At 46.1% G+C, this 17,577-nt stretch overlaps 1 protein-coding gene across 1 annotated transcript; it reads left to right on the plus strand.

Moving 5' to 3' along the window:
• Window positions 1–1,426: 1,426 nt before the first annotated feature.
• LYZL4 (lysozyme like 4) lies at window positions 1,427–14,125 on the plus strand. Its single transcript, XM_074312565.1, has 5 exons — window positions 1,427–3,178; window positions 6,111–6,344; window positions 6,459–6,608; window positions 8,122–8,200; window positions 13,878–14,125. The coding sequence occupies exons 2-5, from the start codon at window positions 6,206–6,208 to the stop codon at window positions 13,945–13,947; spliced, it is 438 nt and encodes a 145-aa protein (XP_074168666.1). The 5' UTR covers window positions 1,427–3,178; window positions 6,111–6,205; the 3' UTR covers window positions 13,948–14,125.
• Window positions 14,126–17,577: the final 3,452 nt, after the last annotated feature.

Here is a 17,577-nt window from a genome sequence, read left to right on the forward strand (position 1 = left end):
TGGGCTCCATCTCATGTGTAACTTATATATTCAGGTAACTACTTTGAGTGGCTCCACCACCAGAACTTCCCCAGTTTGAATGCAGAAAGTCCCGCATCCCTTGAAACCCCTCAGTCCCAGACAAATGGGGATGGTTGGTCACCCTACCACAAACACAGAAGTCTGCGGTGATATCCTTCCCTTTCACAAACCTGATGGCTCCCTGCCTTTCAGCCTCCCTTCTTTGTGGAGGGTCCTTGGTGTGAGGTAGTTCCTGCAGGTTTTTCTCATCCCCTTTGTGATGTGGGCTTTCAAGCCCCCTGGACCGGGAAGCTGATGGGCCTCCCACCACGCCTGGACTTGTAGGTCGTGATGAGTCCCTGCCTGCTCCCTGCTCTGCATTTCTCTCAGCACAGCCTGACATCTTTCTCCTTCCATTTCGGTGCGTTGTGGGTCGCCGAGGGAGGCTTTGTCCTGATGCAGGTAACAAGAAGAGTGTTCATAAAAGAAAACACCGCCACTTCCCTCCCCCTTTCTCAAGGCTGCGAGCACACGTTGCCTCAGACCAGTACTCAGTGAGTACACAAAGGTGGGGCTGTTTTCTTTCTGATGAAATTGAATATTTTTAAACAAGGCAAGCAACACCACAGCTAAAAATGCTTGGATTTGAAAATAAATGTGTGGCAGATTTACACCAATCCCTTGAATCAGTTAGTGGTGCTTTCAGCAGCAAGTACAATTCGTGACTAAAGGGGGGTCACGCAACAGAGCTTTGTGCTTCTTGCATAAGACGTCTGGAGGTGGGCAGCTGCTGCTATTGATTCAGGGATCAGTGGTGTCTGGCTTGAAACTGGCATCAATGCCTTTCTCTAGGTCCCTGCATGTCAAAAATATGGCAGCAGCAACTCCAAACATCATACCTTGAGCAGCTGATTTCAAGGGGCAGCACAGGCCTTCTTTGCCTCTCGCCTGGAGGAAAATCATCCTCAGAAGTCCCCTCTCCCCAGTGCACCTCCCCTTACATCCTACTGGCCAGAACTGGATCATACACCCACCCATAGTCCAGGGCAGGTCCCACCTTCTTTGTAATCCAGGGGTCTCTGCCCCAAACACGATCAGAGCTCTTTTGGGAGGGGTGGCTTTGGTTGGATGACCAAAAATGTATTCCCAGCCCTCTTTCTGTGGGTCTCAGAAGCTCTGAGTCTGGTCCTGGTCTCGTTTCTGTCTTGCTCAGGTATGAGCAACGCGATGAACTGGAGGCGTTATCCTCAAGCCCTGATATGGAAGCGAGGAAGGTGAGCCAGCAGTGAGGGCTTCTGTGTGAGTTTGCTTTTCATCAGGGGCTCCATGGCAAGAAACAATTTTGAACACAGGTAAACTAGATCATTTCGGAGGGAATGTCCGCCTCGGATGTTTCTGAGTTTCTGACCAGCATCTGGTTGCGTCTCCAGGCATTTTTTGCAGACACTGATATAGAGGTAGATATTGACACAGATATAAATGTAATTATAGATTGTGTTATCCAGTCATGTCTGCAGAGCAGATGGAGATCCATCTGTTGGGGAAAACTCCAGCTGGGGCCAAAGGCTGGGGCAAACTGAGGGGCACATGAGTCTCAGGGGTTCAGGGCTGGCTCCCCATCCCTGAGTCAGAAGTGGCTGAGCCAGGCCCCTCTTTGGGGCTCCTGGCTCCTCTAAGGGACTTAGGACTTGAACCAGCCAGATCTATCTCATTGTTGGATTATAGTTGACAAATGAGCCTGTAAAAAACCCAAACTGCAGTAGAACACTTGGCAAGGTCTCCTTATTACACATGTCTACATCTTGGAGCTGAAGGCAGCCTTCATGTATATTTAGGTGTTCTCCACTTGTGGGAGGAGAGATCCAAGCAGCTTTGCTGGAAGACTTGGGACCAAGTTGGTGAATGATTGATGTTTTTGTCTGGGTCACCAGGCCTGGGGAATGGCAGATGCGCAGCCAGGGGTCCTGAGGCTGACACTGGTCTACTCTGGTATTTCCCCGGAAAGCTTGGGTTGGGAGATCAGTGTGGCGGTAGGTAAGCAGCCTGCATTTTTGGCTTTGTTAAATGCTTAGGTTTTATAACTCAGGATATTAGTCAACTTAGCCTGCAAGCTCTGAGACAAAACCTTTCCCTAAATCTAGACTGTCCCACCTAGGGGAGACTTTGCCTTCCTCTCCTGGCAGGATCCTCTCTCCTTTTTGTTCTCGTCTTCATCAAACAGTGTGATAGGAATTGGTGTTCTGGCGGGAGAAGGGCAGGGAAGCCATTTCTCTCCCTCCCCCTTTTCTCTCTTGCATCTTCCCCTTTACTTCCTCCTCCTCCTCATTTTAATGTTAAAAGCACTGCTTATTGAACACCTACTATGTGCCAGGCCCTGTGTTAAGCATTTTACGTATATTTATCTCAGTTCTCCCAACAAGCCTAGGAGGTAGAGTTTGCTATTATCCCCATTTTATAGTGAAGAATTAAGCTAAAGAAAATAAATGATGTTCTCAAGGTCACAGAGCTAACAAGTAGTAGAACCAGGACTGACTTTAGAGCCCCCGTTTGTTTTTTTTTTAGATTCTTCAAAAATTAGCTTATTTTCCAAGTTACAGGGGGTAGTGAACACCTGGAGGCCCCTCTGGCTATGGGCATCCTGCCACTCCTGCTCCACGCTTCTCCCTCAATATATATATACACACGCTTCCGTTTTGCCAAACTGTCTGAAAGGTGACCGCAAGCATCATGAGGTTTTACCCCCACACGCCCCCCCAAGGAGTATGGCTCTGCCAACACCTTGATTTTCAACCCATATCTGATGTCAGACTGCAGACCTACAGAAGACAATACATTTGTATTGATTAAGCTGCTAAGTGTGAGGTAACTTGTTACAGCAGCAATAGAAAATGGACACACATGTGATGGTGACAGAATATTCAGAATATTCTGGTGCATAGCAACTGATGTCATAGAAAGGATTCTAGAAAAGCAGGCCACGGAGGGTTTCTGGTTTAGAAGTTCTTGGGTGAAGGCAACTGGGTTATCAAGGAAGTGGCATCTGAAGAATTCAGGGATCTGAGTGGAGGGAGAGCAGCCTTCCTGTAACGAACATTGAAGCTGCTGCAGTGGCTGTTCTTCCTCCCCCGCCCCCCAGGAGGTTCCAAGACCTGCAAAGGACTGGCGCACTGACAAGCAGGTATGTGGTGGGCAGGAAGCAGGACAGGTGTGACGACAGCCACCTGCAGGAGACTCTGCTCAGCAAACTCACTTATTGCTCATCTGATGACAGTTCTCTTTGGGAGAGTAGGTTTTTGTTCATTCGTTCACTCAGCAGAGACTCATTGAGCACCTACTGTGCACCAAGCTCTGTTCTAAGTTCTGGGGATAAAGCAGAGAAAACAGATTAGCTTTCTGTATCTCTTGTGCTTACACTCGGGTATGGGAGATAGACAAGTGAATAAATACATGATCAAGGTAATTTCTGAAATTGGCATATTAGGAAGAAAATAAAAACTATGTTCTGTGATGGGGCAGTGGTCAGGGAACCCTATATGAGGTGGTGAGCTCATCTGAGCTGGGACCATGACCAGAAAGTGCAAGCTATGTGGTGGTTGGGGGAATCGTGTTCCAGGCAGAAGAAAGAGCATGTGCAAAGGACCTGTGGTAGGAAGGAGATTGGCACGTTCAGAGAAAAATGTGCAAAGTGAATGTGGCGGTGTGAGGGTGAATGAGGGGAGAGGTGTGAAATGAAACTGGATGGGTGCTCGGGCTAGATCAGGTATTGTCGGCCAGGATGAGGAGTTGGGATCTTATTTAAAGTACAAGAGGAGTCCACTGGTGGTGTGATGTGATGGGATATGTGTTTTTTAAGAGGTGGATAGGTTTTGGAAGGACCGGCGACAGGGTTCCGGATGAACTGGCTGCTGGGGAAGAGGAAGGAAGAGAGGACTCTGCATGCTTTTTATGAGTTGAAGTGGGGCCTGCCCTCTGGGAGACAGACATTGCCTGAATATTGTTTGCTCTGGTGGGCAATGTAAACATGGACTTCTCTCATATACATTGAAATGCAGTTATTAAGCTATAGTTATGGAGTGCACCAGGACTCAGCAAAGGGGGTGTCTACAGGAGATTGGGTGCTTTGCATATTGAGCTCATTTACTCTTTAAATCAACACAATTAGGTGATCGTTACTTTCACTTCGGTTATAGGCGAGGAAACTGAGGCACAGAGAGGCTGAGTAACTATCTTAGATCACTCTTGGGACCACTAAGATCCCAGCTACTGAGGGGGTTGGACCCAGGCAACTTGACTCCCAAGTCTGAGCACTTCAATGGTGGGCCGTCCTTGACAACGAATTTGGTTTACTGGTCACGTCGGTAGCTAATGATGCAACTTGAGAGTTTAAGCAAATGTTTGAAAGTGCATTTCTTCTTATTCATGAATATACTCATTTATTTCCAACTTTTGCCCAAGTTAGACATTTAGATCATTGGTTTTCAACAGGGGGACAAGTTTGTCTCAGGAGACAGTTGACAATATCTGGAGACATTTTGTCAATCACAACTAAGGGGGTGGATGTACTGGCATCTAGAGGTCAGCTGTGCTTCTCAACCATCTCCAATGCACCAGAGAGCCCCCGGAATAAAGAATTTTCCAGCCCAACTGCCAAGGTCGAGAACCCCTGGTGGAGGTGAATATAGGCTGGAGGATATGCAAACACCTGTGAATGATGACAAGCAGGAGGGTGGAATTAATTGTCCAGTTGATATATATTTATGCACTGTTAGGGGCTGCAGGGCATGCCAGGAAGAAGATATATTGTAATTTCCAATTGCACATTCTGGTCTGATGGATGGGCCGTAGCACAGAAAGAGACAATCACCGGTGAAGAGTTCTGGAAATGATTCTGAGGGCAGTTGGGGCTCAGAGAGGGAATGTTCTTGAAGGATTGCATCGGGCTTCAAGGAGGTGGCATCTGGGGTGGAGACCTGAAGGTGGAGAAACATTTGGGTGGGGGGAGGCATGGTAGGGCCCTGTGTACTGGTAAGACCCACGCGTGAAGACACCAAGGGAAGAATTAACCGGAGCATGGGCGTTGAGGGTGTGGGGTGGGGAGGTGCAGAGAGGGTCAGAGAGGGAGCAACATGGGAACTCAGAGGGCGGGTGAGGCAAGACCTTGGCAGGCTCAGAAAACCAAGTGTGGGTTTGCCATGTAAGGACTAGGGAACTAGCAGCAGCCTCAAAGTACTGCTTTGTTCATGCTTTGGGGACACTTCTCAGTCGTGGTAGAAAACGCTGCTGGGAGGAGTTGGTGCAGAGGAGTGGAGCCTGGGAGCTGGGCTATGACTTAACTTGCAGAGATCAGGTGGGTGAGGCGATGGTGACAAGGTGAGTTTAGGTGGCGACAGCAGAAACAGGCAAGGAGAAGCTCAAGAGCCAATTCTCAGAGCGCCCCACACATTATCCCCCGCTTTTTACAGACGAGAAAGCAGAGGTATGACGAGGCTCAGTGACTTGTCTGCTGTAGCTGATGACGGCTCAGCGACTAAGGGGCAGGTCTGGGCTGGACCAGCGCTTGTCTCCTGTGTGGACAGTGGAGTTTGGTTTGCGGAAACTCTGAGGACTGGTGTGTGTAAAGGCGGAGGCCACAACTCAGAATACAGTCCAGGATAAAAGGCAGTGGAGGAAGTCACTCAATGTGACAGTGGTGATTGTGCTCCAATGGTGGGACCGTGATGCATTTGTTTTCTTCTCTCTCTTTTTCTGTTTTCCAAAATGTGTTTAACGAACATGTTCTACTTCCACAATAAAGGGGAAGAGAGGATTTGAGCATCTGCATCTAATGTGAAAGAGAAAGGAGTGAGGACAAAACCAAGTAGAAGCCATTGGGTTTTGCTGAAGGGAAAGAATGGGTGTGTGTGGGAGGGAGATCTTCAAAGGAGCAATTTCCTTAGAAAAATAGGTCAAGAAGGGGAGGCGAGGTGGGCCTCCGGGATCCTGGGTTTGCAGTAACTCAAAACAGAGAAAGGATGGGAAGAAGTGTCATGGTTGAGCCGGGCGGGACTCCCATTTTTCTGAATACACTAAATTGCATCCCTCACCCCCATAGTGCCCTTCTCTCCCTTCAGAGGACCCAGTGTGCCGGGATCTTGGTAGAAATTATCTGTGACTCCACCCGCTCACCTGGCTGCTTCCGCCCTGAGCTGTCCGGAGTCTGGAGAAGATGAAGGCGTCTGTGGTTCTCGCCCTTCTTGGCTACCTGATGGTTCCAAGTGGTGCTGCTGTGCTGGGGCGCTGCATGGTGGCTAAGAGGCTTCAGGAAGGAGGCCTGAGTGGTTATGAGGGCTATAGCCTGGAAAACTGTGAGTAGGCCCCTCTCAGCCCCCTCTCTCCTCACCCTCTTTCCCTCCATCCCCTGCCGAGGTACCGCCAACTCCAGCCTTCTTCTGAGCCACACCCCTCCTGTTCTGTCTTAGGGGTGTGCCTGGCTTATTTTGAGAGCAAATTCAACCCCGAGGCTGTCTACGAGAATGTGCGTGATGCCTACGTGGGCTTCGGCCTCTTTCAGATTCGCAACACCAACTGGTGTGACAATGGCAAGAACCTGTGCCACGTGTCCTGTTCTGGTAGGTCCCTCACCCGCCCACCCCCACCCCGTTCTACACTGGGGCACTGGGGGCCACAGCACTGAGCTCAGAGGTCTACCTTCCTAATGACCAGAGTTGACAAGTTTGATGCCGGGAGGGGCTGGCAGGGGCTGGGCTGAGCCAAATCCAAGGTGGGGTCCCGGAGAGGCTGAGTGCTGCACGGCCAGGGTCCACAGGGAGAAAGGGAGGCGGTGAGCCCGGCCCAGCGGCCTGGGTCGGAGCCATGGAGACCCACATCCAGATGGGCAGAGAAAGCGTCTGGTGATGCGGAAAGGCAGGGAGGAGAAGTCAGACATCAGAACCCATCTGAGCGTGAAGGGTGAGCGTAGAGGGTTCCAGTTGGGTCTGATTTTACCCACACATGGCCAGCACACTCTTCTCCAAGGGGTACAGAAGCTGCCACTTTGACAGGCAGAAGTGGTCCCTGGAACGAGACAGGAGGGGCCCAATCCAGAGGGAGCTTGCCCACCACTTTTAGGAGGTTCCATATACCTGTGGTCAAGAGGAGGCGGTTGCCCAAGGTTTACTCATCCCATGAACGTTTACTGAGCACCCACTGAGGGCCAGATGAACTGCCTATGATCCCCAAGCTGTGGAGCACCCACCATCAGGGTAGCACTGTCTTTGTCTCCTGCCTCTTACGTCTTCCATAGCAGGGTTGTGGAGGACAGAAGTGGAAGGTAAGGGTGTAGCAGTGGAAAGGCATGTTCGGCAAAGTTGGACTAAGCCAAGGACTGGGGTTCTGTTTTACAGGCAACTAGGGGGCACTGAAGTAACGTTTTAGGGAAAAGCAGTCGGACTAGATTAGGGGTGGGGGGAGGCTGTAGTGCAGGCAGGAAGAGGGTATTGCCGTAGGACCAGGTGGGAGGTCTTGGTTTCCAGCATCCAGGGAGGGAACAGAAGGATGAATGCGTAGACATGTTGGTTCCTTAGAGGCACCTGCGGGCCCTCTCATACGTGTTCCTTCTGCCTGGAACAGTTTTCCTTCTGTGACTCTCTGAACCCCCTTTCCTTAGAGGTCAGTTTGCTGGATAACCCTTCCCTGAGCTGTCAAGTCTGAATTAGGTACCCCCATTCAATGCGCCCCCATCCAGCTGCACTGCCCACCATTCCAGGTGTCCTTTGTATTATAATTGCCTGTAATCTTTACCCCTTTCCAGACTGCAGGCTCTGTGAGGGCAATGATTTATCAAGTTTGCCATTCTATCTCCACTACTTCTTACATTGCCTAGCACAGAGAATTCACTATACATATATAGACTGTTAATGAAATTATTATTATAAAAATTACCAGAAAAAACATCACTAGATTTAGTAAAACGTGACCACACCCTGCTGCCTCCCAGTACTGTCTGAGGAAAATTTAGGGATAGGTTTATTCTTGGAATCACGTGGATGCCCCTCTAATGTGAGCACCGTGTACGTTCCCTGACGTGCTCTGACTTGGCTGCCAAGTGATGGTGTGGATCATTCTACTTGATTCTCTCCACAGACTTATTGAATCCAAATTTAAAGAAGACAATTGAATGTGCCAAGAAAATTGTAAAAGGAAAAGAAGGGATGGGAGCATGGTAAGTGGCAGTCTGCACAGCCTGTACTTACACTGACTCTCACTCATTTCAGCTTAACATTGGCCTAATCTTGGTTGCTGTACATCTGTGGTCCCACACTAGTGGCATCTTATTAACCAAGCTAAGCAGGAGAACACCATTGAGTTCTGCAACCCAAAGGCCACGGAAGGAAGGAAAGAATGATCAAATTGCCTGAACTTGAACAAGTTTTCTCCCGCAAATGTTGTTTAAGGTTATGCAGGATGCTAGGATGAGCTTCCTTAAAATAAGTGTCTGTGTACATCTCTGATGAGTTCTTTCGTATAAATTCCTACAAGGGTTTTTGAATACTTTTAAGGTTTTTGATACAGGTTGTGAAATGATTCTGCAGCAAGCTTGTATAATTTATACTAATGTTAACAATTTAGTAAAATGCCTAGTTATTGCCCTCTCACCAACGACAAGACCTTTGCCATTTGAAAGGTGAATGACCATTTTGTCTTCTTTCACATTTTATGATATGCCATTAGGAGCTTGTCCCATTACATTTGTTATATATTTATGTTCTTTAGTGATTTCTGCCCCCCCCCCCGTCCCTTTCCTTTGCCTATTTTTTATTTATGTCATCTTATTGGTTGGAAGGAACTCTTTATATATTGGATGCATTAACTGATTGTTATATATTTGCTGCCAAAAATATCTGCAACTTTTTTGATTGATTTTTTAACCGGATATTTGCTTTGGAAAGCCTAAAATTTATAGGTGGTTGGGCCTGTATTTGACTTCTTTCACTCAACATTTTATTTGTTTATATTGTTCTGTGTAGTTGTAATTTGTTCATTTTCATTGCTGTGTAGTAGGTCATTGTATGGATACACACAATTTATTCATTTTTCTGTTGGTTGGCATCTGGGTAGTTTTCACTTTTTAAATGCTGCCATGAACATTCTGTATTTATCTTTGGTGAATATATAAATGGATTTTTCCATTGATTATACAAGGAATAAAATTACTGGTCATAGGATATGCATATTTCCAGATTTGGCATATTCTGCTAAACGATTTTTTTAAAGAGATTTTGTTAAGCTACACGCCCATCAGCAGTTATAGGTTTCAGTTGCTCCAAATTCTTGCCAATGCTTGGTATTTTCGAGTTTATTGTTGTGACTGTTTAGTGGTTTTGCATCATGAATTTACTTTACATTTCCCTGATGACTAACGAGATTGAGCACTTTTTCAAATGTTTATTGACCATTTAGATACCGTTCATGTGTGTGAAATCTTTTGTCAAATTTCCTATTGTTATCTGTCTTTTTCTTGTTAATTTGTTAGGAATTATTTATGTATTCTGGATAAAATTTTTTTTGTTGGATACAAGTATTGCAAATATCATCTTTCATTCTGGGGGTTACCTTTTTACTTTCTTAATGGAGTCTTGCTAACAGAAGCTCTTGGTCTTAATGTAGTCTAATTTATCATTACTTTCCCTTTGTGGTTATTTTTGATAAATCTTTGCCTAATCCTAGGCCATGATGATATTCCTTTTAATATTTTTTCTCAAAGCTTTATTGTTTTGCATTTCACATTGGGCTCTACAATACTTTTCTTTCTTCTTTCGATCTTATTGCATTGGCAGCAAATGTTGAATGGAAGCGATGCTAGTGGCATCCGTGTCTCATTCCTCATCTCACTCGTAAGAAGTTCAAGCTTTTATCATTAAATGTGGTGTTTTCTTTAAGTTTTATGAGCTACTCTGTCAGCTTAAGAATGTTCCTTTTCATTTCTAGTTTGTTAAAGGGTTGTTTTTTTTTTAAATCATGAATGGGTGATGAATGTTGGTTGTTACATTTTTAATTCCTTTGCAACTGTTAGCCTATCCAGCTTCCTTGTAAAATTCAAACTATTTTATCGCCCTTCTTTTCTATGGCTTTCTCCAGAGGTCATGTCTGGGCGCACCTTATGGAGGATGTCAGTTTTAACAAATTTACTTCTGGATCCTGCAGTATGCTAGCTTCAGAATATTTGTCTGAATTTCATTATGATGCCCCCTTTTCTTCTTGTAATATTTTCCCATAGATCCTACGTTAGTTTTATCCTTCCTCGAGTAGGGACAGATTTACTCATATTCAGTATTTGCCAAATAGATAGGCTGTGTGAATTTTTCTTGTCTTTGCTCACTGTTGCATGGGTGATGGTCAGATTCCCCTTCACAGATGTCTGTCTCAGCATAGATTGGTGTGCATGTCTCTTGGCCTAATTTCCAACTTGGAGATTTTCTGATCTATGTATCTGGTTCTGTCTCATAGGCTGAACCAGTGGAGTATATGAAAACCCTCTATTCCCAATATGTCCTGCAACCACCTCCTTCTATATCATTTCTCATGGTGGGCCTGCATTATCCAGTAGACACTGTGTTCCTACCAATTTCTACCTTCCCTTGCCTTTTCTGCCCTCTCTTTCATCCCACATGTCATAATCAAATACCTGGTCGATTCTGGGCATTGTAGCCTCCAGGTAGATCTTGAAACAATGTGATATTTCCAGATTGTATATCTTAACATATCTGACATTAGGGTTTATCTAAAATTGTTAATAAACTATTGCTGCATCTTGCAATAGAAGGTATTTTAGGATAGAGGAAATCTGTTAATGACAACTACACTTTCTTGGCTGCTTTAGTGTGTAGTCTTTGTATGTTTACATAAACATCATCATTTAATCCTCATAAATCCTTCTGCAGTGAGTATTCTTATCCCCATTTTTAAAATGAGGAAACTGAGGCACAGAGAGGTAGAATAACTTATCTCTGGCCAAAGCGTTGGAATTGATCCTGGATCTGTGCTATTTCAAGCCTCAGCTTTCCCCGGGCTACTCAGAGAGATGAGGGTGGTTTGCAAGGAGAGATCTATGCTCTGGTCATGTAAGACGCTGTCCAGTTGTCCTGTGGGGGCAGACTCGGGGTTTCTGAGCAGGGGGGCGGTTAGTGGGGCAGGAGCAGACCAGCGGGCAGACTCACTTCACTAGTAGAAGCCTGAGAGGCATTCTTTACCTACCATAACCCATAGGCTCTGTAGGCGGTGAAGACCTCGTCCAGAATCTGGCAACAGGAGATGTGCCCATCTCATAGGTTAAGACTTTTGTTTTTGCTTTTCTGTTTTTTTCTGTGTCTTTGGGAGCTAAGTTCAGCCAGAGATTTGTGTCTGTTTCTCCTGCCTCTATATCTCCAGCACCTATGCCTGGCACATGATAGATAGCCCCTAAATGTTTCTTGAAAGACCAAGGCTGCATTTGGGGCCATTATCCAGAAGCCATTTTCAAGATGTGCATTTTCTAATTTATTATTTCTAAAAATAAAAACAATACATCTGTGTTTAAAAATGAAAAATATAAATGTCTTAGCAGCAACCTCCTTAGGGGCACCACCGTTACTATGTCTTATAAACCAGAGAAAAATGTACATACAAATACTTTAAAACACACTTGAAATTCCAATGTGTGCACTGACCGGCACCCAGCTTTTTTTCACTTATCAATAGAGCGTGCCAGTCCTGGTGTATCCCTACCTGGAGGTCTCTGCCCTGCCTGTAACAGTGCTCAGTTTCCTCTGTTGTACGGATGCTGCAGGGGATTCTCTGCAGGTCCCTATGGATGGACATTGAGGTTGTTTCTATATTTGTTGCTGCTGCTGTTTCAAACAATTCTACACGAGCTTGTTGCTCTTAGAATTTCTAGGTCCTTTCAAGTGTATCCTTAGGGAAATCCCTTGCAGAAAATTTGTTGGGACCCTTTGGGGCACCTCCAGCTACACTGTGTGAGGGGGGCCTATGCTCCCCCCCCCCACACACACTGGCTTGGAGCATTAAAACTTGTGTGGTTTTTGGAAATGGAGACATAAAATGGTATCATTCTATGTTGCTTTGCATCTTTAATCTACAAAAAAACTTGAGCATCTTTTCCTGTGTTTGTTGACTATTTTCCTATGAACTGTTTGTTCTCGTTCTTAGCCCATTTTCCTATTGGGCTACGAATATTTCCTTTTGTTTTTATTGATTTTATATATATCCTTGATTCATTAGGGTTTGTAGACCTTTGTGCATCAAATCTATGGGAACTATTTTTTCAGGTTTGTTATTCATATTTTGACTTTGTTTGTGGTATTGTCAGCATATAGGAGATTTACATTTTCACAGAATCAAATCCCTTCATCTTTTGTTTTGTAGCTTCTGAGGTTTTATGAAATCTCCTTATTAGAAAAGTTTCTCATACTCCAAGACTGTTAAGAAATCAAGCAGTGTTTTACTTTGTTAGAACAGTGCCTGGCACAAAATAAGGCTTATATTAAGTTCTTGTTAAACAAATTAGAAAATAGAAGTTTCATGTTTTTCTACTTAAATTTTTGGCCTTCTTGGAATTCATGTTGCTATAAAAAGTGAGGTAGGGATGCAGTTTTATATTTTTCAAATGGCTAGTCGGTGGTCTCATACCATTTACCCATTAACCCATTTTCCTCGCTAATTTAATAGATTGCATTTTAAAACGATGTCCCACAGTTAACGTTCGCTGTCTTCAGAGTGTTTAAAATATCTTTCATACATAGTCTTGACTTTCCAATTCATTTGGAAGCTTGGCTGACCCTCTAGGATAAGCATGAATGAGCTAAAATCATCTTCATTGTATAGCACTAAGTAGAGAGATGCTGGACCAGGCTGATCAAAGCCTTCTTCCTTGCTCAGAATTGCCAGTGAAGTGAGCTCTTATTAAGCTACTAAGCAGACACATCTTTTCCAAAGCTCAGCTGAACAGCTCTGCAGCGTTGCGGCAGACAGGAAGGGAGAAGACCAAGGCCTTGTGTGCCAACAGGAGTCCCTTCTGCGATGCCTGCCCGGGGCCATGGAGAGCCTTGTGGTTTCTGAAAGGATGTATGTGTGTGTTTTCCCTGCTGCGTTATAGCTAGGAGGGAGCAGGGGGCTAGAACCTCTTCTTCAACTGTAGGACTACCGTGGAAGACTCCTGGAGGCCTGCCCAGCTGAGGAGTGGGACTAACAAAATAGGATTTTAATGGCCTGCAGCTTGCCTGGTGGGGATAGGAGGACCTGGGGTCTGGGTGCTGGCACAGGGACTGGGAATAGGGGGATCACTTTTAGGGGCACCAGGAGAAAGAGTAGAGAAACTCAGTCTAGCTGACCTAGGCAGGTTGAGGCACTGCAAGGAATCTTGGATGGTGAGGGGTGAAGCAGATGCATGGAAAGATGAAAGGCCCAGACCCAGGGGACGAGAATCCCCATGTCAGATCTAAGGTCTACCAAGTACTCACCAAAGGACCCTGGGCCCATCACAGAACTCTCCCACTCACTTCAGAGAGGTTAGAAACACTGACCTTGCAGGGGTTGGGGAGGATTTCACAGTTTGCCATTCAGCCTGCCCACCTCGCAGTGTAGGGTAGATGGAAAGAGGTATGTGTGCAGGGGAGAGGGGTGTGTATGTGGTGTGAGGACGCAGGGAGTCCCAGCATTCATATTAGGATGTGGGGTGGACAGCAAGACAGACAGATTCAAGATGCACAAGGGCCTTCAGAAACGTACCCCCTGCAGGGGTGCAAGCTCAAATGCTGCAGGGACCAGGCCAGGGACTAAGTGGGCCAGTGGGGGCTGTGGAACCCTGGAGATCCATTCACTCTTCTGGGTCTTCCTCTCTGCAGGCCCGCCTGGACCCTGAACTGCCGGTACTCTGACACTCTGGAGCGCTGGTTGGATGGATGTAAGCTGTAGCTACCGGGGTGGCCCTTGCAACACTCACCAGTTGCATCTTTTGAATGAAGGCGCTTTCCTGCTTGCTACTCAATCCTGTTGATTATCTCACTGCTTGACCGGTCCAGATGGAAAAGGACAAACTTTCCTTCATCAGGGATGCTGGAGGCAGAATAAACCAGCTTGTTACTCAACTTAGGCCAAAGGTCTCCACTTATATGACTGTTGCGATTGTTACTATGATAACCATCATTTACCATTATCACGACTTCTTAGGTTGGTGCCAGAGTAATTGCGGTTTTTGCAATTATTTTAAACCTTTTACATCGCAATTACTTTGGTACCAACCTACTATTATTACTTCATCTCAGATGGAGGATTTGAAGGAAGGAAACTATATGGAAAACAAGATGTGTCCATGAATGTCGACATTAAATAGGGAAAGGAAGGAAAGATATAGAGAAAGAAAGAGGAGTCAGAGAGGGAGAGAGTTGGCACAAGCAGATGTCCACGCTGACACACAGGTGCATGTAAGGATACCACAGAATCCTCTTTGCACTTCTATGGGGAGAATATAGTGACAGTTGCTCTTTCTTATAACAAGTTTAAAAAAAATTACCAATAGCACGCACTCACATTAGAGAAATTGTGGAAAATACAGAAACATAGAGAGTCCCCACGTGATCCTAGTACCTAAGGACAATCACTGCCACGCCTTGGTTGCATTCCCTTTTGGTCTTTTTTCTATAGAGAGGATTTTCTTTTTTTCAAACAGTGCTGTCATCATGCTATAGATAGTTTTGTACTGTGCTTTTCAGAAGGAAAAACCATGGTAATACACCCTACGTGTATTTTGATTTTAAGCAGAAAGGGGGTTATTTCTGAAGCTTAGGGGCTCACAGGAAGGGGCAGCAGGTGTCAGCGGGGGCTTCCAGGGCACAGCTGCCTGAGATGTGGGAGTGGAAGCAGCAGCACAGGTATCTGCTCGTCAGGAGCCAAGGCACCTGCAGAAATGAAGGTATGATGGAGTTTAGAGAACACAGTGCTTTAGAGAACCTTTCTGCCCTGCGCAGGAGAGAAAACACGGGTGGCGACGAGAGAGCTTGTCTGCAGCATCTGCTGTTGGAGATTCTTCAACATGAAATCTTACTGCTGGTTAACAGTCCATTGTGTGAACAAACCACAACTCAGTAACTTTTCCCCTGCGGTCAGAGTTTCAGATATTGCCATTTAAAAACCATGACAAAGAATGAGGTAGTGCCTGAGTGGGGCTGCCCCTCTTTCCATTTTTTATACTTTTACAATCACAAAAACCACATACATTTGATGAAGAAAACTTGGGAGAGCCCAGACAGTTATAAAGAAGGAAATTAGATACCCAGCCTCCCCTTACTGGAAACAGACGTTTCTGTCAGTGTTATGCAGCCACAGCGCAGAGAACCTCAACGGAGGGGAGGGGTGGTGAGTGTCAATCTTTCCGTGCGCACCCTTCCCCATTTCAGGGTGAGTGTGTACACATTCTTTTCCTTACAAACGTGGCCTACCACGGTACGTACAGGTTTCTATCTTGCTTTTTTTCAGCTAACATTTTGTGGTCTTACTGTTTCCAGGTCTATGACAGGGATCCCAGCGCTGGTTTTAACGACTCCACAGTATCCCTTTATGCGGACAAACCATAATGTACATAACCCTCTATTGTTACTGTCTTCAAGCTACACAAAAAGTCAATGACATAAGAGAATCATGGCCACGTAAGAGGCAGACAGAACCTAAATAAGGCAGGTCAGTCCTTTCTGTTGGCATTTTGCTCACTTTCAGAAAGGAGAAGAAAGAGCTACACATTAGAATTTCAGGGGCAGAACTTCGACTCAAGTTCAGTAATGGTTGATCACCTTCACCCGTTGCTTTTGTGTGGCTTTCCCCCCCTCTCCAGAGAAAAAGGTATTCGATAGTTTCCAACCACACAGGTGAATCGGACAGTAAAATTCTGCTGGCGCTGGCACTTGCTCTTAGGGTCGATGAGAAGTTTTTGAGACCTTGAGAGCAACGTCCTGATCGAGCTGGGAACCCCACACTGTTTCTGAGGGTGGGTCCAAATGTGATAATGCACCCGATCCCAACCCAACCCTAACCCAAGCGTAAGTGACAGGCTGCGATGGATGAAAGCGCTATCTCCTCAAGTGCCCAATCCAGCGTGCTGCCGCCTCCTTCCAGCTCATTGCTCCTGCCATGGTGCATCCCTGTCCTCTAATGGCCACTTGTGTCAACATGGGCGTGAGGCTTGAGGTCAAAGCAAATGTTAGTGTATTGATTGGAACAAGCTCTCTAGCGTTTCCCAACACCGTCTCCTGGCTCGGCGCCCTCAAACCCACTGATAACGGGCATTACAGCGAGCGCGCCTTCTGCAGCCAGATCTCCTGGTCTGGTTTACAGAACGACAAGCCAGGCTAGATTAAGAAATCTCAATGACAATGACTCCTGTTACTATTACTTCTACCACCAGCAGCTACCATATTAACTCCAATTTTACAAATATTAACTTTTAGGCTTTTACATACAATACTTTCAAACCTTGAAAAGTCTTACAAGGGAGGAATGAACTGTAACCATGACAGACAGAGAAACTGAGGCTTGGAGGGACTAATGTGGCTTGGCTAGGGATGGAAATAAAATGGGTATCTCCCCCAAACTGATAGCTCCTCCACACAACCCCCGCCCCCCAAACCCTGGTACTGTGTTGGTGTTAATTCTCTATCCATTAGCTGGAAAATGGGTCTCCAGCATTTTAATTAAGACTTTACATGAAAGAAGTTTTAGGCAACTAGCATAGAACAATGTACCCAGGTCAGAGGCTGGAAATTGGGGCCATAAGAGATGACGTGACTCTCAGCTACACAAAGACAACCAACAGGGAAGGCAGTGTGGTGACGTGCGGGGTTTCCAAGCTGTCAGGATAAAAATCACCAGCAGTGGCTGTTAAAATGCTGGTTCCTGGGCCATGCCCCGTATCTACTGAGCCCCTATCGCCACTTTTGAGGCCCAGGAATCTGTATTTTTACAAGTGTCGCCAGATAAATCTGATCTTTGGGAAACTTGGGAGAAACTGGTTTGTGGAAAGAGCATGGATGGGGAAGAGTCAGAAGACATAGGGATCATTCTTGGCTCTGCCACTACTGAGCCATCTAATGCTTGGAGCCTCAGTTCTCCTGCTGGTAGATGAAGTGAGTGACCCTGGCTGCAGTGGCCCCACAGTGGTGGTGTAGAGCGTGCGGCAGGGAGGTGATGGGGTCTTCTGATTCCTGGGCCCTTTATCGGCTTCCCAGAACCATGTTGGCTTTACGAGTCACGATACAGTCAAAGATCTGCCATCAGGAGGGTATGGGGTGGTGTGTGTGTGACCTTGCTGTCCGCTGCCATGTGTGTCCTGCAGTGTAGCTCGGCCCGGTCAGTTACGGGGGTAAGGAGCTGGTATCTCTCCCTCGGGACACTACTTCCTAGAATTCGCCTGAAGTGCTGGCTGGTTTTTGTTTTGCATCTCAAGTTCCACATATTTGTGAGCTCACGTTGAGCCAGGCAGGGGCTCCTCGTTGCTTCCCACGTCCTCCCTAGACTCCTCTCGCTCCTTTGAAGCAAGTGCCGCTCCTCCGTTCT

This window comes from Rhinolophus sinicus, linkage group LG10 (genome assembly GCF_036562045.2).
Source record: "Rhinolophus sinicus isolate RSC01 linkage group LG10, ASM3656204v1, whole genome shotgun sequence".
Classification (NCBI taxonomy): domain Eukaryota; kingdom Metazoa; phylum Chordata; class Mammalia; order Chiroptera; family Rhinolophidae; genus Rhinolophus; species Rhinolophus sinicus.